General features: G+C 54.9%; 1 protein-coding gene across 7 annotated transcripts in view; it reads left to right on the top strand.

The window, feature by feature from the left end:
- Positions 1–14,766, top strand: part of KIAA0232 (KIAA0232 ortholog) — a 90,719-nt gene extending 75,953 nt beyond the window's left edge. For 4 of the 7 annotated variants that reach the window (XM_078068353.1, XM_078068352.1, XM_078068355.1 and 1 more), the window contains 4 exons: positions 128–199; positions 4,898–5,006; positions 10,106–10,203; positions 12,268–14,766. In XM_078068353.1, the coding sequence (XP_077924479.1) occupies positions 128–199; positions 4,898–5,006; positions 10,106–10,203; positions 12,268–12,447 (459 nt within the window). In that variant the 3' untranslated portion in view covers positions 12,448–14,766. The remainder of the gene's footprint in view (positions 1–127; positions 200–4,897; positions 5,007–10,105; positions 10,204–12,267) is intronic. The other 3 variants (XM_078068356.1, XM_078068357.1, XM_078068358.1) reach the window with 3 other exon arrangements.
- Positions 14,767–22,381: the final 7,615 nt, after the last annotated feature.

The raw sequence follows: 22,381 nt of genomic DNA, 5'->3' as shown, positions 1-22,381 counted from the left end.
CGAAACACTGAAACCGAGCTGCCAGGAATGAAAACAATAATGTTGTTAGCCTTTACCTGTTTGTTTATTGCCCCACTTTTTATCCTTGAATATTCCTTTATGTACTTTGTATTTCACCTGGTTCCAGATTGGGAAGAAAGAAAAAGAGGGAAGAAGCGAGATTCTACATCATACCACTGCCATATTCCTTCGCTTTCTAGTATGTTGATGGATTTATGTGTTATCAGAATTCTGGGTTGTCTTGGAAGGTCTCAGTCGCTAGTAAAGTCCTGAGGGACATTGTGGGGTTGTCTGCTGGGGTCGGCGTAGCCGCTCCTATCAGCTCCAGCCTCTGGGCGCCGGTGCTACGGTGTTAGTCAGGGTGGAGCTCACGTCCTAGATGGATCTGAGGTACGGAAAGGTTGAGTGACCTGAAGGGACAGTGTGGGGACCAGGCTGGGACTAGAGTGTATGCCTTTCCACTCTCACACTGCCTGGGCAGTCTAGGGGAGCTCCTACAAGGGTCTTCTTCTCCCTTTTCCTGAGAGAGGGCACTCTGGGAGCCCTGTTGTAAAGGTCACTGTTGAAAGGCCACCTGGTCCAGAGCAAATGGACTAAAATGTAGGAATTCTAGGGACACCTGGAGGGTTCAGTTGGCAGAGCATCGACTCTTGATTTCAGGGTGGTGAGTTCACAAGCCCCATGTTGGGCGTAGAGTTTACTTGAAAAGAAAACACTTAAAATGTAGGGATTTTAATGGAATTGGTGTCCAGGAGCATGGATTCTTTTCAAAAGCTTAGTTCAGTCAGTTCAGCAAACATTTTCTGAATACCCGTTACATGCCCATCACTAAGGTAGGTGTCCTGTGTGAACAGGTCACCGTCTTTGCGCTGGAAGCAGTCAGTCTAGTTACAAAGACCACCTTGGAAGTAGACAATTTACTTTAATTGAAATAGGTCATTTATTCACATGGCTCAAATTCAGAAGTTACAAGAGGGTGTGTATAGACAGTGAACAGGCTCTCCCCAGCGGCAGCTGTGAGCTTGCGTCCTGGCCCGTCTTTCAAGGGTATTTGTGCATGTAGAAGCAAAGGCATGTTCACATACGTTTCCTCTTCTTTTTTCTCTTTTCACAGAAATGGCACTTTATTATAATCACCCTTCCCTTTTGGTTTCCTGCATCCTCTTCCGTTGTATGGACGGATGTATTAGGATTTACCTAGCCAGTTCCTTATGTTTTAGGGCATCTGGGCAAATGTAATCGTAGGGAACAGGGGAGGTGGCGTGGTGGAGGTGAGCACAGAATGCCTCGGGAGCCCAGAGGAAGCCGTCCCGACAGTGAGAGTTGAGGGAGGCTTGTTGCACACACCTGAGCATCCCGGGGCAGAAGGGAGAGGAGGCGGGGCGCTCGAGGCAGAGGGAACAGCATCAGCAAAGGGGAAGAGGCACCTGCCGGCAGTTAGTTTGTGGCTTGTGAAATATAAAATGGGAGGTGAGGAGCAGCAAAGAGTGCCTCGGGTTCCATTTGGGGGTAAGTTTGTGGCGTAAGTGTGCTCCTTGTCATTGACTTAGTGCCAACCCGGTGTCGTGTGCTCTGGAGCACCGAAGAGCAGCAGAAGGCTTGGCCTGTCTTCAGGAGTTGGCGGTCCTGTCCCAGAGAGGAGGCCGTTTTAACCGCAGAGGGTGTGCGGTGGCATCAGAAGGCTCTGATGAGTAGAGGGGGTGGGGGGGCCATCCTTGGAGTGTGGTACCTGGCCCCCCCGTGCCAGGCGCTGTGCCCACTCTGCTGTCACCGTTATCCCACTGAATGCCCACAGTGACCTTCTGCAATGGATTTCTGTCCCCTCCTCCTGACTACGAAGGCCATGTAGGCCCAGAGGGGTGGAGTCCCTGCCCCTGAGCCCAGCGTCAGGGACAGAGCCTGAGTTCTTTCCGCTGCTTTGCCACGCAGGGTCTCTTGTTGGTCTCAGTGGCCCTCGGCAGCTCTTCATCTACATGGGCTTTCTTTTCCTCTTGTGACCCAGATGGGTGGGAGCTGACTGTGGCGAGGGCCCCTTTTCCGTGCTCTTCCGAGAGTAGAACTCAAAGAGGAACACCAATGACCTCTGTCTTCCCAAACCCGGGAGGACTTAGTAAGAGTTCGGAGAGGTGCCTCTACCCAGCGTCAGATGTCTAAGGACTTTCTGAGTATCCCGTCTTTTGCTGAAAACATTTCTGGTCAGGCTTTCTGGCTTAAATTTATGTCTTCTCTGTTTTTTCACGGGTTCATTCATTGTCGAGTATTTTTGGGGAGCCCTACTCTCGGTGCCGGTGTGGGTGCCGGGGACAGGCGCAGAGCCCCGCCCTGGCCGGTCACATGCAGCAGCGGCACGCTGTCCGTTAGTCGGTATGCGGTATGCTGGTGTACTAGTGCCGTGGAGGGGCCGAGAGCTGGCTCAGGGCTGTAGCACAACGGGGTGCTTGGAGGACTTGCCGCAAGAAGCAGGGGCTCGGGGCAGGCTTCTCGGCAAAGGTGCCATCTGAAGACAGGCTTGCGGGTGAGAAAGCAAGCCAAGCAGCTGTCAGAGAGGGAGAGCGGCACAGTGACAGAGGTGCCCGGCCTGCCCACGGCCGTGTCCTCGTCGGGTTTCCTTCCCTCCGTTCTCCGTCAGCCAGAAGTTGAATCCGTGCATCCAGCAGAGGTTATTTAAGCCAAGCATGGTCATCTTTGCTGTGCAACCTAGAGGTTGGAGACAGTGGACTGGAATGATTTCCTAAGATAATGCAGGTTCATTGAGTGTGTATTCAGTATAGCAAAGAACAGGACAAAGAAGTCTCTGCCTTTGGAATTGACTTTCAAGGGCAGGAAGCAGAAAAATTCCTAAAACTATAGCAGAAACTGGCGTGACTTTAACAGTGGTTTCAGCCCGAGGTGGGGGCGGGGGAGGTGGAGGATGGTGGGCCAGATAATCCTGGACCTGCGTTCGTCCGGGTGGAGCCTTTTCTTCAGGCCAGCAGACATTGAGCATCCCGCTTTGTGTAGGCCCTGTGCCCGGAGGCGCACGGGTAAATAAGACATGAGTCCTGCTCTTAAGAAGCTTCCTGCCTCTCTGCTCCAGTCTCGTCTGGCCTGCTCTCTGTTCATGCTGACGCCTCCAGCCTGCTCTCCCGGCCCTTTCCCACCCTCCGCGATGAGTTCTCTCTCCCTCCCTTTCTTACCCTTGATGGTCTCCGGACAGGGTCGCAGGAATAAACACTGATTGCCCGCAACAGCCTGGGACGTTTTCTTTTGCAGGTAGACACGTGCCGCCTCCGAATCCTCTGCCTTCAGTGGTGCTTTGGGGATGGGGGCAGCTGCTCTGTCCAGGGAGCCTTCTTGCTCCTCCCACACAGCACTAAATTGTCATCCCACAGAGTAGGTGCGCCTTGCAGAGTAGATAAGGCCTTTCTGGAAAGATCTAGGGGTTCTGGGAATTACGTGCCAGATGCAGTTAATTTCCTTGAACTAGCTGTAGACCTTGGCTGTTGTGGCTTCCTTTGCATGAAGTCAGCGGGGTGCTGACTACTGTCCTTGGAGTAAGCTGGGGGAGAGCGCAGTGAAGGTGAACTGGCCACTCTGGGTACCCAGTACCATTTTCCTTCAGTGTCTAATTTGAGAGTATTTCCTTTTACAAAATTATGTTAAGTGAAAAATGAAGGTTGGAGGTGTTTCCCATTAGTTAAATAATAAAAAACACATTATTGAATCAAAAAGTCTTTGACCCATAAGACAATTTACATGTAAGAGAAGAACAAAGTCCCATCAGAGGATTGAAGGTCGTTGGTTGCCAAGACTGCTCAGGCTTTAAGCTTGAACACACGGTGAAATGTCTTCTGAAGCAGTGGGCACATGCAGTGTCCACAGGCCTTACTGGGATTGAGTCCCAACGTCCTCTGGTTCTCAGCAAAGCACATAGTTGAGTTAAAAAGACACGTAGGTTGGTAACTCTGCCTACACAGTTTCCTTCGTCCCGTACTGTCGTCTTCGACTCCCTCCTGCCCGAGTGTGTAAAGGTGAAGAGGGTCCTCTCTCTTCCCTGGAGTGTCTCACACCAGTGGAGACTTGGGGCCACCCCGTCATTTTTCTGCACGTCCCAAATCTAGAAATTTGCCTTGCCTGGGGATATTCATTGGGGATATTTTGCCTTGTAAGGGTTTTATTGTGTTTTTTAAAAAGATCTTCACTCCACTTCCAATATAAGTCCTTCTTAAAAGCTTCCTTTATATGTTATGAACAGTTTGGCTTTTTTTTTTTTTTTAAGATATTTATTTGAGGGGCGCCTGGGTGGCTCAGTCGTTAAGCGTCTGCCTTCGGCTCAGGTCGTGGTCCCGGGGTCCTGGGATCGAGCCCCGCATCGGGCTCCCTGCTCAGCGGGAAGCCTGCCTTTCCCTCTCCTACTCCCACTAATTCTGTTCCCTCTCTCGCTGTGTCTCTCTCTGTCAAATAAAAAAAAAAAAAAAAGATATTTATTTGAGAGAGAGTGAGAGAGAGCACGAGAGCGGGGTAGGGGCAGAGGGATAAGCCAGACTTCCCGACAAGCAGGGATCCCCATGTGGAGCTCAGTCCTGGGACTCCGGGATCGAGACCTGAGCCACCCAGGCGCCCCAACACTTTAGCTTTTTAAATTCACCTTGTTGGGGTGTCTGGCTGGCTCAGTCAGTGGAGCGTGTGACTCTTGATCTCAGGGTCGTGAGTTTGAGCCCCACATTGGGTGTAGAGATTACTTAAAAATAGTATCTAAAAAAAAATTAATAAATTCACCTCGTCTAGAACAGTATTAAAAACAAAAGTCATCAATTTAAAAAATCCTGGATTTGTAGTTCCTAGTTAATAATGTTTGAATTTTCTCCTTTATCCTGAAAGTTTGTAAACTTTTCTGTTATTTGTTTAACCTAAACAGTTTCCCGTATTGAACACTGATGTTCAAGGAATGAATAGGAGTCAAGAAAAGCAGACCTGGTGGGAAAAAGCCTTGTACTCTCCTCTCTTTCCTGCATCAGAGTGTGAAGGTAAGGAGGCCTGTGTTGGGTCATTGGTTCATCCACTCATTCGGATTTCTAATTCATTAAGAGCAATACATTCTTTCACTATGAATAGCAGTCCGAAAAGCACTTACCAAGAGGCTTTTGTGTAGCCAGCATTTGTCAGGCACTGAGGACACAGAGATGAGTGAGAACCGGGGCCCACCCTTAGCCTGATGTGGGGGAAGGCGTGGAGATACACAAAGGCAGGACTGACCTTTGCCAAAACCTGTTCAGGATCGCAGTGAATCGTGAGGGGAGTGGGGGGTGGCGGTGATCAGCTGGGTGGGGGGAACTTCAGGAAGCCGCCCGGGCGGGAAGGGCAGACCCTGTGAAAGGAACAGCTTGCACGGGGGTAAGATGGACTCTGGCAAGTGGGCCCAGCTGGGTTGTCGCTGAGGCCAGGAAGGCCATTGAGAAGATGGCAGATTGGAGGGTGTCAGGTCCGGTGTGTGTTTTAGAAGAGTTCTAGAAGCAGTGGAGAAGGGGTTTAGCAGCTGGGGTTCTGGGCCCCCGCCGCGGCTGTCTGGGAGGCCCAGGGCCAAGGCTTGGCCTCAGGACCTGCAGGGGGAGTAAGGGAGAGAGCAGCACGGAGAGGTCTTGTTGAGGATGCTGGCTCCTCGGGAGTGACTCTCCGTGAGGCGTGGGTAGCAGGAGGGGTTTGGGGGGTTCCGGCAGGGGGCAGACAGAACAGTAGCACATTGGGTGAAGGTGATTTGGGTCTGTGAGCCTCCCGGGAGGACATGCCCAGCAGCTGTAAAAACTCTCGAAGTCTGGGGAGGAGTCAGGGCTGCGGAGGGCGCGCCGCCAACTCCCGGGCTGCCCTGGGCTGTGGCATCGACAGTCTCTGCCGCTGGAGCTGGAAGGGGCACGTACGCCGTGGGTTAGTATTCACACGTTCACGGGTCTGGCGTGTCTCCCGGTTCGTCTGTAATGAACGTGGAGCCTCACCGCTTGCTGCCCACCGAGCCTGGCGCGCTACGGTGCTCGGGTGCTCGGGACGCTGGCGCCCACCTCCCTCCGCAGCCCAGCCTTCCCCACTGGGGGGACGGCGGGGCTGTTTGCTTCTCTCTGCTCTGAGCCCCAACACGCCTTCCCCAGAGCCTGCCTTCCTCTTTCCCAGAGGTTCACTGGGTCAGAAAGAGAGCGTAGAGCGGAGTCTTCGTTTTTAGCATCTTTGTTTATTTAACTGCATTTATTAAAGACCTGTCATTCTACCGTTAGCTAATGTCTGGGTTGCCTTTTATGGTTTACAAAGTGCTCCCAGTCTTTCCTTTTACGTAGGCCGCACCACAGTCTTGTGAGATGTCAGCCTTAGTTTTCAGATGAGGAAGCTCTAAGACTCAGGTTTGACAGTTTGTCCAGAATCCTGCATTAGCCGTCAAGTTCAGGTTTGCATCCAGACTGTCTTCCTGTGGCCAGAAGCTTTGCACTCTACAGTGGCTGTCTGCGCTCAGTGCCCAGGGAGGCGCCAGGGTGAGGGGAGCACAAATCTGGCCTTGACGTAGATCCATTCTGTGCGCCCGGTGAGTGTCCAGTCACTGATGAGTTAACTGGAATACAGGTAAGGGGGGCCGAGGGCCCCAGAGTAGTGCCACCAGAGGGAGAGAGAGTGAGAGGGAGGGAGGGAGGGGGAGAGAGAGGGAGGGAGAGAGAGGGGGAGAGAGAGAGGAGGGGGGAGGGGGAGAGAGAGGGAGACAGGGAGAGAGAGAGAGGGTGGGAGGGGGAGGGGGAGAGAGGGAAGGAGAGAGAGGGAGGGAGGGAGGGGGAGAGGGGGAAGAGAGGGAAGGAGAGAGAGGAGGAGAGGGAGGGAGAGAGGGGGAGGGGGAAAGAGAGGGAAGGAGAGAGAGGGAGAGAGAGAGGGATGTGGCAGCAGGCAGCACCTGGGGTCAGGAAGACCAGTCCCTGTGAGGGTTTAGTCTAGTTTTCTTTTTTTTTTTTTTAAAGATTTTATCTATTTATTTGACAGAGAGAGACACAGCGAGAGAGGGATCACAAGCAGGGGGAGAGGCGGAGGGAGAAGCAGGCTTCCCACTGAGCAGGGAGCCTGATGCGGGGCTCGATCCCAGGACCCTGGGATCATGACCTGAGGCGAAGGCAGACGCTTAACGACTGAGCCACCCAGGCGCCCCAAAGATTTTATTCTTTTTTTTTTTTTTTTTAAGATTTTATTCTTAAGTAATCTCTACACCCAATGTGGGGCTCAAACTCACAACCCCAAGATCAGGAGTTGCATGCATTACCGACTGAGCCAGCCAGGCAGCCCTAGTCTAGTTTTCTGTCATTAGTTAGTAAGGAGTCAGTCCCAACCCTTAGCTCTGGGTCCTGGGTTTCTGTGCAATCCCGGGTTGGTGCTGTAAGGGATGGTTAGTGCACGGTGCTTTTTTTATTGTGAAGTGGCAAATAGAGAAACTCTCAGTGGGTAGATAATGGTAACCAGGCTTTGGAGTGACCTTCAACTCACAACCGTGCATTAAATCCCTGCAGTTGCCTTGTGATGGTGACGTGAGGAGCCTCACTCTCTCAGCCTGTGGGGGTGGGGACGTGCAGTCTCAGGAGCAGGTTGGCCAGGAAAACGAGTAGCCTCTTGCCTTCTCAGCAGGAGTGACTGGAGCCTCTTGTCTCCACCGCTGAAGCTCCCAGCCTGGCTGGTGGTTAATAACAAGCAGATGCTGCTCCGAGTCAGGGACTGACCTGGAAGCTTTTGGCCTCCCTGGGAAGGAGGGGGGCTGTCCCTTTTTACGGTGAGGCAGGAGATGGAGGCTCGGAGTGAGGCGGCTTGTCCAGGCGCCCTGCAGCGGGGCGGGGGGGGGGGGGGGGGGATCTGGCCTGGAAGCCCCGGCCCTGCACTCTGCCACCTGCCGGCCTTGCTCTGCCTTCATAGACCCGTGCCTGCCTTGTGCCAGGCCCTGGGAACACTCCAGCTGAGCTGATGTCCTGGCACAAGCGGAGGGAGTGAGGACGCGAGCCCTGTGCCAGTGGGGCTCCCTGCAGTGGGAGGTGCCAGGCAGCAGCCCTGGCTGGTGCGGGAGCAGGATGCATTTGCTATGCCCCAGTGTGCCTGGCTAAGGGGAACGGTACGAGAGTGCGGTGGGGACAAGGTCCGCCGGAAGCCAGCAGCCGGAGCGCGAGGGCCTTGCACGCTCCATGCCACGACGGGTCTGTCCTGAGTGGCGGTCTCCAAGCTCACGCACTGGATTCTGAACATTTGGAAGGCTCATTGTAAGTGTGTGGGTGTTATTTTAGTCTTATGGAGAAAGCCCTGCAGGGAAAGTGTATAGATAACAGTTAAGGGCTCGGGAGACAACACGGAGCTGGAGTCCAGGGCCTGTGTTGCCAGCTGGTAGACCTGGGGCAGTGACCAGACCTTCTGTGTCTCCATTGTCTGTATTTGTAAAAAGAGGCTAAAGATAATACTTCCCTGAGGGGGTACTTGTGACAAGTAACATGCATAACACAGGCCTGGTACGTGGTCCTAACCTGGAACACAGGAGCTGTCCACGGGCGGATCACGAAGAACGTGGTCTGCAGTCAGCACTCCCTTTTCCTAATGCCTGTGGTGTCCCGAACTTCTGTACATACAGAATCCCGAAAGCAAGGCAGGAAAGTGCAGTAGTCCGGAGGAGGGCTGGATCCGGCTCCACCCCAGGGTGTGTCCTAGTCCAGGAGATAGTTAACCTCCTGACGGTAGCTAGCTGGCAGGGCGCGTGGGGCCCGAGAGAGCTTGATCAGGCGAGCCGAGGCACGGATGGCCGCCCCACGGGGGTGAGCAAGCTGGGGACTTGGTTAGTAGCCAGCGTGCCGACGCTGTTCTGGAGGCTGCCCGCACGTCGTCTCTTTAAACTTGCACGGGGACCCCATGAGGGCAGATGGTGACCCTGTTTTAGAGATGAGGGAGCTGGGGCTCAAAGAGGGTCGGTCATCTGCCGAGTTACATCACAGATGAGTGTCAACCAGGGATCCACTCATGTCTGTGTAGTCCCAGAGCCTGGGTTATTTTCATGAACCTGAGCTGGTAACTTCGAGGTCCTGAGGCAGGCAGAGAGGGCTAAAGATCATGGAGAACATGATGTGGCCAGCACCTGATGGTAGGAGGGCACAGCGGTCACTGAGCGTCGGGCCTGTCCTCCCCGGTGTCACGCCTGGGTAGCATGTCATCTCATTGGACACCTCGTGGTAACTGGACCGCAGGCAACAGGAAGCAGATGCTCAGTTGGGGCATTACAGGACTTGCACACAGTGATTCAAAGCCAGGGTCCACGTCGGGCCTACCGGCCGTCTCTCCTCTCACCGCTGTGTCTGCAGCTGCGTGGGGGGCTGGTCTGGGTTAAGACTGGGGGGGGGTCAGCCGTGGCTGCGCATCAGAACACCTGGGAGCTTTTCAGACCAGTTCAGTCAGGATCTCAGCTGGGCGCCTGGGCTCGCAGACTTGGCTTCAGTGAAGCTCCCAGGGCTGAGCACCTTTGCACTAAATGATTTATTTGATTCCTTCTAATTCCAGCTTCCAGTTCCATCCCCTTCTGCGGGCCACTACTCAAACCACTAGCCTCCTTTCTCTTCCCTGTTCTGCAGATACAGGAAAGATGTACTTTAGTGCGGTGTTGGCTTGGGAGGGGACAAATGAGGTGGTTACCCTGTTTTGTCTTCCCCACGGCACTTCCCGTCTGCAGTCCCTCTGTTTAGTTGTTAGATGAACACACGGTGCATCGTCCGTCTCCCTCCGTACGCTCTTGGGAGCTTGGCCTGTGTTCGAGGGCTTACCCCACTACAGGTGTGACTGTGTTTGTTGAATGAATGTCTCGTGCTGGGATCACAGGCATGTCTGGGTTATGCCAGCCTATTTTTTAAAAACTCGATAAACAGTGTATTAGAATTTTTGAATGGCATAGCATTTTGCTCGTGCGTACTGGCTCGGCTGGTGCTGCCCATGTCTGCTTTTGTGAGTACTTAAAGTCTCCAGAGGGTTGGTACACCTGACTGATCTGACTTCAGCAAAAAAGGAAACAAAAATGTCTGTTTCATAACCGTGTCTTAATGAAATTTCCCCCCCTTTCCCTCTTTTCCCTTCTCCATTCAAAATGATTAAGAATGTTATACAAATGCCAAGGGAGAGAATGGTATAGAAGAGTGTCCAGATGGTAAAGACATACCCAGTAACGAAGAGCGTCTGTTAGATTTTAATAGGGTAAGTGGACTGTCCTCCTCCTTACTAACTTACTAACGGCCACACCCCCTTGCCACTCAGTCTGGAGCCTGGGAGCCCTGGGAGCTCCCCCCACCCGCCTTCCCAGGTCAACCAGCTCCATGGCCCTCAGCCCCCGCCTGCATCGCCTCCCACCCCATCCGCTGACTACCAAGGCTTCCCACGCCCCCGCCCTCACTCCCCCCCTCCCCCGTCCTTCCCAGTGCTGCCACAGGGAGTCTCTGCATACCAGTTGGACCTTGTCACTCCCTCAGAAGCCCTTGGGTGGGCACCACCAGGGAGCCCTTCGGGTGCGCTCTGCGGATGGACCCCACCGTCCTGTGCCCTCACCACGCCCAGTGTGGCACTCTGGTCTCAGCCTTGGCCCCAGGCTGCTTTCGGTTTCTGTTACCACCGCCTCCCCACCAGGCCATTGAGCTCCCGTTAGGCAGGCAGGCGGCTGAATCGAAGGAAACGTGTCTCTCTTCTCTGTGTCAGCTCAGGTCCTGTGAGGACTTTTCCCCCAAAGCACCCTAGGGTGTTGGCACCCACGGTCCTGTCTTTCCCACCCCGGTGAATGGTACCCTGCAGCGTACCCCGCTGCCGCAGCCACGCCTGGGAGCCGCTCTCTGGCCCCTGGCCGCCCCGCCTGTCAGCCGTCGCCCTCCTCCCTCCTCCCGTCTCCCGCACCCTGTCCAGGCTGAGCACCCGCTCGCCGGTCCTCACAACCCCTGACGGGCGCCGTCACTGTGCCATCCTGCACAGACTCGGGACCTCCTGTCTGAGGCCGTGCAGCCACGGCGCAAAGTGCAGACCTGAGCCGTGAGCCTCAGCTGGGACTCGGCGACTCTCGCTCTTCACCATAGTGGCCTTCCGTCACTGCGCCTTGCCCAGGAAGGCCCTGTGGGCTCTGCCGTCACGTGCCTCTGGCCCCACATCCTCTCTTCTCCCCTCCGTCCTTGTGGCTGTCTTCTGCTTCTGCCTCGGGGTCCCAACCAGGGATGGTGCTGCCATTTGGAAATGGGGGGTGTTGGTACTATGACTGGGGGGTGCTGGGTACTCTGAGGATGGGGGTGTTCCTTGTTTCTGTGATGGGGGTGTTGCAGGTTCCTGTGACTAGGGGGGCGGGGGTGCTGCTCGTTACTGTGACTGGGGGGTGCTGGTTACTCTGGGGGGTGGGGACATTGCTCCTTATTGTGACTCGGGGAGGTGGGGGGATGTCGCTGGTTACTATAATTGGCCAGTGGGGGTGGCATGTTTCTGGTCACTGTGAGGGAAGGGGGCTTTGCTCATCACTTCAGGGGTAGGGGGAGCATTACTAGTTGCTATGGAGGGGGGAGAGTGGTGTTGCTAATTACTCTGACTGGGTTTGGGGAGCATTGGTAGTTACTGTGACTAGGGAGGGGCTGCCATTTGCATTCAGTGTCCTGGGGGACAGAGATGCTGACCATCTGGTGTGTGGGGGACAATCCCACACAGTGAAGAGTTTTTAGAACTCCAGTTCTGAAGCCCGGCCCCCCGGCCCCCAGGCAAGCTCTTGGCTGTACTTTGCACAAGGCTTGCTTCTCAGCCTTCAGGTGAGGACGCTTCTCAGAACTCCCTTCCCTGTCACAGCTGTCTGGCGTGTGTGTGTCCTGTCTGCGCCACATCACCTGGTTTACACCGCAGCGTGCAGTTGTGTTGGTTGGTCGGCTTGCTGTGGGCTCTCCTGGAAGGCGAGCCCGGGGAGGACACGGCCGTGCCGACCTCCCTGGGGTTCCCGGTGCTCAGCCCAGCCCCCAGCTGTGGCCAGGCCTTAGACATTGGTTTTGTGCAGCCTTCACACGTGGAACGTTTTGTCCCAGGGACTGAACATACAGAATTAGGATTTGGGACCCTTTATGGATCACGGAGGAGAGGTGGTTGGGTTTGCTTTGAAGCAGTGCAACTCTGAATTCATATTCTTTAGCTCTGCCAAGAAAGCCAGCGATTTGCCGTGTGACCTCTGTATATCAAGAGTGTTTCATGTAGCCCTTTTGGAAAAAAGTCTGGCTTTTGATCTGTTGAAAACTGTTCCTTTAATCCCAGGTGTCTTCTGTTTATGAAGCAAGGTGTGCCGGAGAGAGAGATGCCGGAGCAGAATCCAGTGGCTTCCGCAGAAAGATCTACTCCAGCGCCGGCTCCGGCTCGGAGGGCTCTGGCTCGGAGGGCGGAGGCGAGTGGGCGGACCCTGGCGAAGAAGAGCTCTTTTCTCGAACTCATCTCTAATCCTGCAGAGTAGTACAGATTATTTTTTGAGAGTGATATGTGATGGCAAATTACCCTTTTGTGAGGCCTGTTAATCTAAAGCAACAACTTAGGTTTCTTCTTCAATTAACTGATTCAGATCAGCAATTATCTTTCTCTTCTTGCTTATTTTAGAGTTGAGGACAGCTATCCTGTTGAAGATTTTTTGTTTTCCAAGCTGTTGAATTCTTGGCTATTTGAAATAGACTAGATTGTGTTGTCCAATCAAGAATGGGTGTGCATGTGCTTGTCTAGAAGCATCCCTGCTTTCCGCATCTTGACTGCAGTTGCTGTCTGTCCTTCCAGCTGCAGCCCGGTCTCTGTCACCTTAGCTCCGCGGTGTCCGCAACCACTTCTGCTCTCCAGAGACTTGAGCTTTGGAACCTTTAGGCTTTGTTCTCTCAGAACTGGGATATAAATACCTACCCCTGCAATGGATCGGGGCCTTTCTCAAGGCAAGAGGGAAGCATGGGTGACTCATCCACGGTCTTCATTCAGTCAGATCTCATGTACATTTGACGTAGGAACCACAAGGGTGTGCTTTTAGAGACTTAAAAAATACTGTGTTTTCTCTCTTAGGATTCTCCCCCCCTCGAGTATCATGGAAGACACTGTGGTTTGTGATTTTCTTGCTAACTGGAGGAGCCAAGGCTTTTGGGGTGTGGGCTAGCAGAGGAGGCCGAGTGGGGCAAGAGCGTACCCCCAGCCTGTTCTTACGTTGCAGTTACTTTTACGCCAAAACACCCCTTCAGGGTTACTCGTGGTGAGGGTCTTAGTTGCGAATTATGATTTTCTGGTGACCTCCATTGAATCGAAGCCTCCAGAACTCAAAATTATAAATGTTTGACATGCAGTAAAGGCCACCTCGTCACCCCGAAGCAGCCCTGGCTGCAACAGCTAGCTGCTGTCATGGCCGTGATTCGGTCGAGCTTAGATCGCATTTTGTGTTGGAGAGAATGTTCTGGGCAAGTTCTGTGTGGTGGACTGGGGGCGGGCAGAGATGTCCTTTCTCCCAGACCTTTGTGATGGCTTCAGGGGACTCGCTTCCCGCTTCCCGTGGGGGCCCAGCTGTCAGTCTGTCTCCTACAAGTCCTGTCCGCTCAGGATGGCCGCCGCCTCGGGTTTTCACGCCAGCGGGCAGCAGGTGGAGCTACGAGGAGCGGTGTTTGTGAAACCAAATTGTTGTCCTATTTTTAAAAACAAACAAAAAAACAAAACCTAATGTGTAAAATCAGTTTAGCGTGTCTGTAACACCAGGAACGGCAGAGAAGTCTGACGTGGACGAGACAGCTTCACCACGAATCGTGGCAGGTAGTACATACCATGTCCAGTTCACTAGCTGGAGGCTGGAGCGGCTGAGAAAGCCTGGTTTGCTTCGAGCCCCAGGTGTGGTTGCCTGTCTCGTAACTGAGAACACAGACAACTCCAGGGCTGGGGCGTCACCCCGGGTCGTGTGTGTCCTCCCTGGGAGAAACCTGGTGGGCGGTCGGCTTGGATCTCACCACATGTCAGGGTTTGTTCTTACACAGCACATCTTAAGACACTTTAAAGTGTGTGTGTGTGTGTGTGCACGTGTGTGCGTGTGCGGGTGTGTGTGTGTATGTGTGTGCAAGGTTTATGTTGCTGTTATTTATTTACAGACTTTATAAGGTTTTATGTATTTTTCTTTCTTCCGGAGCTTCCTAAAAAGTGATTAGCATCTGCACTGAAATATAATTTAACAGCAAAGGCAAAAAAGAATTGGAAGTTGTAAATTCCTAAAATCACTACAGTGACGATCCTTCTAGAAATCGTTGCTTATGTAGCAGAGACCAAATAAATATATTTCAGATACAACCTTTAGCTCAGTTGATTTTGGACAGCTGCTTTTTATCAAGACAGGGCTCCAGGTGGCAGAGGCACCGACTTCCTCCCGCACTGGCAGGAAGACGGTGCACCTTCCACGGGGGAAAGGGGATGGATTATAAATGGGCAAGGGGATTAACAGATTATGTATTTATTTGTTTTCATAGCTAAGTGGCTGAAGCCCGGAGGCTTTCAGCAACAGAGTTGAAAGTGTGGTTTTTAGTTTTGTGAATGGATGATCACAAAGAAAAAGCATTTTTTAAAAAGTTGGCAAAACGCTGAAACGCCCTGTGGTATGAAGCGCATTGCGTATCCGTAGCACTGAAGTATCCGTTTTCCATTCCTGGGCTGAGATTTTTTTCCCCGTGGTTGTATTGTTCTGATTTCACGTACACCAGAGTAACTGATTTTTTGTTTTCTTGTGGAGTTAACACCAAATAAAAATTTCGAAAAACAGTTGGTTGTCTTTGTTTATCATAGCAAAGAATCTTTTGTAACAAGCCCCAGCCTTGTCTTAACGACCTGCGTCAGGAGAAGATAGAAAGTGCCCAGGTCACATCATTCCAGATGAAGGGGATTTAGCTCTTACAGGCATCGCTCAAGATGGTGGCATTCTGCTTTGCTGGAAAAGGAGGAGGGGTCCTGCTGATAAACGAGTCGCTCCCCCCCCCCAACCCCAGCTCCTACCTGAATCCTGCAAAGAACACAGCATTTTTGTCCGTAGGTATAGACAAAACTTCCATCTTTTTGTTATGGAAAAAAAAATTTATTAGCAGGATCAGTGTTCATTGTAGAAAAAGAAATCAGTGTGTTTTTAAAATATAAGGGAAAACTGGGGCGCCTGGGTGGCTCAGTCGTTGAGCGTCTGCCTTCGGCTCAGGTCGTGATCCCAGAGTCCTGGGATTGAGCCCCGCATTGGGCTCCCTGCTCGGCAGGAAGCCTGCTTCTCCCTCTCCCACTCCCCCTGCTTGTGTTCCCTCTCTCACTGTCTCTCTCTCTGTCAAATAAATAAAATCTTAAAAAAAAAAATATATATATGTATATATATATATAAGGGAAAACTCCTCTGCGCTGCCGCGGCCGCCGGAGCTGGTGGCTGCTCCCGTTCGTGCCCAGCGCCTTCTAGACGTCTAGCTGAGCGTCTGTAGGCCTAGAGCGCGCGCTGTGGCGGGGCCGTGCTCTCCCTGCTCTTCGGGACCTCAGAACACGGCCTCCCGCGGACGTCTCCTCGGGACTGTAGGCGTACCTCAGTGTTTTGTTTGTTTTGCCTCTGTTGGAAGTCGGACTTCCTTTCTCTCCCCATCTGTAAGCTGATCCTCAGCTTGGGTTATGTCGGGCAACTACTTTCTCCAGTTAGCATTTGTCTTTCATCTGGGGCCGAGGACAAGTGGATTCTATACAGAAGCATTTCAGTGTTGTTTTTATCCTTTTTTTTTTTTTTAATGGTTTCTGGGATGTGTGTGCATGTTTTTAAATGCTTTCTTCACCTTGAAAGAGTATAAAGATACACTTCTGTGTTTTTCTAGAACCCATATATTTCATGTAGAGTAGATTTTTTTTTTATTTTAAGTAAGCTTTTTGCCCAGTGTGGGGCTCGAACTCACGGCCCTGAGATCAAGAGTCACATGCTCCTCCGACTGAGCCAGCCAGGCGCCCCTGTCGAGTTGGTCTTTGAAGCACGTAAATTATACACAAGGAGTGAGGCTTAAGGATTCAGCCTCCCTTTTTCCCGGCTAGTTGGCCAGCTGCCCCAACTTGGTGTGTGATCACGGCTGACTGCCTGCGTGTGGCCCGAGTCTTCCTGGGCACAGCGGCAGTGCCCAGTTGGACGGGGAGCTCCCCTCCCGGAACTGCCTGAGGCAGGACTGGAGGGTGTTCGTGCAAGGTGGCCCCTTGTTCGGGTTCGATAGGTCGTCCATGGGAGGTGTGCCTTGGGGCCACCTTTGACTGTGGTCAGCCTACTTGCTTCGCCGATGCCCACACTAGACCGTTGCTCTGTGCACACGGTCACCTGGAGATTCGGCTCTGTCCACAGGAATTGTGACATCACAGCTAAGTGCTTCTCAGCCAAAGGGGTGTAAAGCCCTCTGTTTTTTAAAAAAAGATTTTATTTTGGGGAGGGGCTAAGGCAGAGGGACAGAATCTCCAGCAGACTCCCCTCTGAGCGCCGAGCCTGACGTGGGGCTCCATGTCACACCCTGAGATTGTGACCTGAGCTGAAACCAAGAGTCAGATGCGCAGCCCGCTGAGCCACCCAGGCGCCCCTCAAGCCCTGTCTGTGAGCCGCTGCTCTGGTGGCTGTGTGTGCCCGGGGCCCGCACCTGCTCCGCCGTCCAGGAACGGGAAGGGGTGCCCAGCCCCGGGTTTCTCTTGAGAGCAGCTGGCGGCTGGGTGGCATCACCGGCCGCACTTGCGAGCACAGAGGCCGGGAAAGGCGCTCCCTCTTGAGAGCCCGCCACTAGCCTTGCGTCACCGGTGTGGGGAAAGAGGATCGCCGGGGACAGTTGCCTCACTGGACTGAACTAGCAGTGACTGGCAGTGACCTCACCACCTAACACGTGGATGGTGTCCGCCAGTCTGCTAGTAACAAGAACAGCGGGCATCCTTCCAGGCATCAGGTCGTGTTAACGGACAGCCCCATGAAGTCGGTGCATTTGCCCATTTTACAGGTGAGAAGACTGAGGCACTTCCCTGCAGTCTCGCACCTGCTTCGAATTGGGGTCAAGATTTGAAGTCCGTGTAAGCGGAGATCGTAACAGGACCTCCTGTAGGGTAGGTTTGTAAAGATAAAATAGCACAGCCAGAACACAGAGTCGGGGAGACGCGGTCCCGTCCTGGGGGTGTCCCGGGGGTGCGGCCAGGAAAGAAGCAAAGCCGGAAGTGCAAAGGAGAAGCTGCTGCACCCCAGTCGGTAACTCTCAGAAGAAAATCACGTCCGCAGGCTGCCCCTTCCTTCCCTCTTCTCCCCCCGCACGGTGGGGGATGGCAAAGGGGGGGGGAGCAGAGCCTCAGGGTCAGGCCCTGCGGAGGCCAGTGCGGCTGCCCTGTCCTGCTCTCTCCCTGACAGGAGGTCACACTGTCCCCCTTCAGACAGGAAACCAGCTGCCCTGGGCGGCTCCAGCTCCGGGTGGTGTCTGGGCCAGGGGGCAGTGGCTGGGGCCACGGCACAACCGGGTGTCCCCTCAGAGCCGCGTCTGGGGTAAGGGGGCAGGCACGTGGCCTGCTGCAGCTCAGGCAGACGCTGGGCCTGCCACTTGGTGTCACAGTCCAGGGGACCTCTCGGGGCCTGTCTGGGGAGGTGGGAGAGGCCCCTCCTTTTGGCCTGCCACCCAGCACGCCCTGGCCTCCCCCGCACCCAGCCTGCAGTCACAGATGGGGACGACCGCCCTCAGCTTCCAGGTCCTCGGCCGTCCCCCAGCCCTGTGACCCTGGGTGTGCATTTCAGGCAAGGCTGGTGACAGGGCAGGTCAGGCTTCCTCCTCACCAGCCCGAGGACAAGCTCCAGAGCGCGCCTCGCCCTCCCCTCTGGCTTCTCTCCCCCCCCCACATGCTTCTCTCTGTCCCCACACGCCCCTGCGTCCTGAGCCGGTCCTGGAGGCCAGCTCCGGCCCCCGAGGGGCTCTTGCTCTGACCCTGCTGCTCCCTCAGCCAGAGTACATTGACCGCGCGCCCACCATCCAGGGTCCTTCCCAGCCATCCGGGCTCGTCCATTGCCCCAGCTTGTGCCGAAGGCCCCAGGCCGAGTCCGCTACTGGCGCCTCGCTCTCGGGTCTGGGGCCCACCTTCCCACCACTGTGGCTTCTACTCTGTCCTTCGGGCCCCCGGGCAGAGCCCCCGCAGGAACTCGGGCCGCTGTGGGCCTGACCTGCTGGGAGAGGTTGTTGGCCCAGCCGGGGGGCGGCTTCGGGCACATTCTCCCTTTGCTGAAGAGGAAGCAGCATCGAAGGAGCCCCAGCCTGAGTGCCCTAAACCCCAGGCTCGAGCGACCTCAGGGCTCCCAGGGGTCACTGAGGACCTTGAGCAAGTCCTGCCCCCTTCTGGGCTTGACTCTGGCCCTTCTCACAGACCTGGGGCCCCAATTCCTGCTCGTCACAGATGTCAAACATGCTCACGGCCGCCTCCCACAAACCGCAAGCTGCAAGCCAGCGATAACGGACAGCCCAGCCCCGTGGCTCCCCAGCTAGGCCGCCTCACTCCAGCCCAGTGATCACAGACCTGGGAACTGCTCAGAGACATTAGGGACCCCCAGCTGACAGAACTCAGCGGTGGCAGACCTGGCCCTGAGCCCCGCGCTGCCCTGTGCTCATGCTGCCCCCTCCCCCACACCTGCACCTGTCTCGATGACCACCCTTGGGAGCTTGCATTTGCCTGGCAGCTCCCCCACCACATAAGGCCCTAGCCAGGGTGCTGGGTGAGCCTCTTTCCATGCAGTTGGGGGGCCCTGGGCTCCCCATCCCCGCCTCTTTCACCCCCTACCTGCGCTTCCCCTTCCTGAGTGGGGGAGGAAGTGAGAGACCTGGACCTCTGGGTGACTTCCTCATGCTGAACCTGGGCCCCCCACTCGCACATGCTTCCCCCAGACTTAATGCCATCACGCGTGACGCTGTTACCTGGACGAGGCTGACAAGCAGTGGAGCCTCATTGCCTACTGATCTGTGCCTTGAGCTTACTGAGTCCTCACAGTGGAAATGGCGACTGCAGGTTGGGGTCTTTTTGGGGCTGGGGTGTCTTGTTCATGTTGGCATGAAGCTGCTAATTAGGAGGAAAGGAGGTCTCTGGGCCTTGGTCATAAGCGGGGTTTAGAAACATTCATTCATTCAACAGATATGTATCAAGATCCTACTATGTGCTAGGCCCTAACCCTGATGCTGGTAATAAATTACTGTTTTTCTAAATCAGTAAACCTCCCGCAGCCCTGGTTCTCTGGGAAGAAAGCTCTCACCACATCCTCTTCCATCTCTCCAGCCCACCTGAGCCACGGCCATTCTTGAGGGGTCTGAAGGGAGGCGTGAGGATGCCTCCAAGTCCAGGCAGCTCTTTACATCTGGAGACTCTTCCTTATCTTAACCCCCAAGTTTCCCTGCCTGGTGGCTGCTCAACTCCAACCAACTCACACACCACAGGAAGACCACACGCTGGGGGGGGGGGCACGCAGGGTGAAGTGGGTGAGGCCCTGCTCTGCCCTGACCAGCTGGGCAGCCTTTCCAAGGTCAAGGGCATCTCTGGGCAGGGCACGGGGAGGAGGGAGGCGCGACCATCGATTCCACACACTCAGGGGGCGTGGCCCTTCCCGCAGGACGAATAACACATTTCATCCCAGAGAGACTGCCGAGCCTCCGTCTCCACCCATCACTGCGGATGGGCTGCTGACGACAACGTGGTTTCCTCCGTGGCAGCGTCTGGCTTTCCGGCCTGGCTACAGATCCCAGAAAGCTGGGCAAGCCGCTGCCTGGGCACGGCCTCCCTGGGCCTGGAAAACCGGATGGAGTGTGCAGTGGGGAGCCTCCACTTACCAGCCGACGGAGGGAGGCCACGTGGCGCAGCTGGAGGAGCCCAGGGCTGGGTCCAGACTGCCTGGCTCTTCCGCCGCGTGGCCGCCTGCAAGCCATTCACCCTCTTGAGCCTCAGTTTCCCCCTCTGTACAACTGGCAAAGCGAGACCGACCGCCAGGCTGAGCAGGAATAATGTACCTGCACGTATAGGGTGGTGGATAGGTGCTAATTCCCTCCATAGTGGCCGCCCAAGTCAAGTGGTCAGACCATCCCAGAATCTCTGGTTAGTTTGTCAGAGTCTGACCGGCAGCGTCCAGGTGGGTATGGCGGGGGTGGGCACCGTCATTCGGGAAGAGATGGAAATAGGGAGGTGGCGGGGGTCAGTTTGTGAGAGGCCTTGAATGGCTCTTGGGAAAGCCTCATCCTGGAGGTAGCAGGGAGCGTGGAGAGGTGTGAACGAGCACCATTTGTGTTGAGGGTACAACAGTGGTCTCTGAGGTTGGGCAGGGATGTCAGAATCAGCTGACGCCCAATACTCTTCTAGAACTTTTATAGCTTTTAAAAGAGGCTCATCACAGCCTTTCCTCCCTTCCCTACAGCTGGATGAGCTCCTTATACTCCTGTGAATGGGGCCCTGGGCAGGTGATGGTGCCTGGGCTTAGCCAGGTGCTGTTGTTGACCTCTGGGGTCTTATGCAAGCCACTTCCCTGGTCTGACCCGTCTCCTCGTCTGGAGAAAATCATTCAGAGATTATCCAGCCCGCCTCCAGCATAGCAGTGAATTTGGCTGTTTCATCCTGGATGGAAAAGCCCTTTGTAAACTGTGTGTGAAGAAGCATTAAAGTCATAACTGCATTATGCTAAAAATAACAGGTCTCACCATTCTGCGGCCCTAATGATGATATTAAGCCAGCAAGGTGACCTCACTCAAGGTGAGGCGAGCCATCCCCTCCTGATGGCACGTGTAGGAAGTACACATTTGGACCCTGGGAGTGACCCCGAGATGGGTTCCTGCCTCCATCCCCCACTCGGAGCTTCCTAAGGGACCCACTTCAGAGGACTTGGCAAAATTGCCCTTGGCTGAGAACCACTGCTTGAGTTTATCGGAAATGGGGGGCAGGGAGGATGAGCTCATTAAATACCACCACCAGGCTACAACCAGCCAAATCCACAAGGTGGAAAATTCTACAAGATAAGGGATCCGGTGTCACCACAAGTATATGGCACAGGAAAAACAAAGGAAGGGGGAACTCCTTCGATTAGAAGAGGCATAAGACGTCTCTCTACCGAGCGCAGTTTGTGGCCTTTGGAATTTGATTTGAACACGATAAAAAGACAGAAGGATAACGGGGCAAACTTCGTGCTGGAGATGGGCATGGGACAAGCTGTGATGCGAGCTGCACTTGACACAGCGGTGTGAGCGGGGAGCAGCAGGACGCGGGCCCGCGCCCCTCCCCTGCTTTGTGTAGATTTGACATTTTCCATCATTAAAACTGTTGGAAAGATGAAAACCAGTAAGCCCGAAGTGGGAAACGTGAGGTTTTCGCTCAGCAGTGGAGCCTCATTCTGAAGGGCCCAGGTCGGGTCAGAAGGGCCCGAGGTGGCACAGCCCGGCCCCTCGCCCTCCGTTGGGAGCGGGCCCCCTGCTAGACGCAGACCCCGTGGACTGCGAGGTTCCCGCACCCCGTCCGCACTGGGAGGGGGCACCCGCAGCACTCTCAAATGGTGCCGCTGCTTGGGGCGGGTATAAAATCGGTGTCCGCGCCCTTACACGGGTCACCCCAAGCCTTGCTGAGCTTCACTCCCCTGGGCCAGGCCGATGCGGTGGAAACAGAGGGGCCTCCCCACCCCTTCAGACCCGGGGCCTCCCACCAGCTGTGTTAAATGCACCGCCCCCATCATCACTCAGGTGTCGTGAGTCCTGGCTCTGAGCCTGGGTCTCTTTCCTCACCGTCCGTGGTCTCCCTGCGTAAGCCCCGGGAGGGGCTGGAGGGGGCCTCTTGTGCTTCTTCTATGTTTTCCGTTCAGACATCCACTTGGAGCCCTGATAGGGAGCTGAGGCAGGCTGGGTGGCCTCTGTGTCCCCCAGAATATGGCCCCGAGTCCATGCGCCCTGGAACCACCCACTCACCTCCTCAGAGTGATGCTGCATGTGCCCCCTCCTACGCGCACACCCCCACCTGCTCCTCCCTGATCCCACTCCAGCCCCCGTCTCTCCAGGGGCCACATCTCCCCAAGTCCTCCCAAGAGCCCAAGATGTGGTGATCGAGGGCATCTCCATTTTACAAGTGAACAAACTAAGGCTCAGAGGGGTGTGAGTCGTGTGGGTGGGGCCTCCCCCTCAGGGACAGGAGGTGAATCCACCATATGGTACAGCGGCCCAGAGCAGGGCTCTGGAGCTAGAGGGCCTGGGTTCACATCCTGCCTGTGTACTTAGCTGCTGTGGGGCCTTGGGCTGGAAGGTCCCCCTGTCTGAGCCTCAGTTTCCTCTCTGCGACACGGGCAGGTGCCAGGATGAAGGGAGTGGACGCATCCATGTTGCAGGAGGCGGTAAGGCTTTGCCGTTTGCCCTCCTCGGGG

This window comes from Halichoerus grypus, chromosome 3 (assembly GCF_964656455.1).
Source record: "Halichoerus grypus chromosome 3, mHalGry1.hap1.1, whole genome shotgun sequence".
NCBI lineage: Eukaryota > Metazoa > Chordata > Mammalia > Carnivora > Phocidae > Halichoerus > Halichoerus grypus.
The sequence above is the reverse complement of the archived record's forward strand: the minus strand, read 5'-3'. Positions and strand labels throughout refer to the sequence as shown.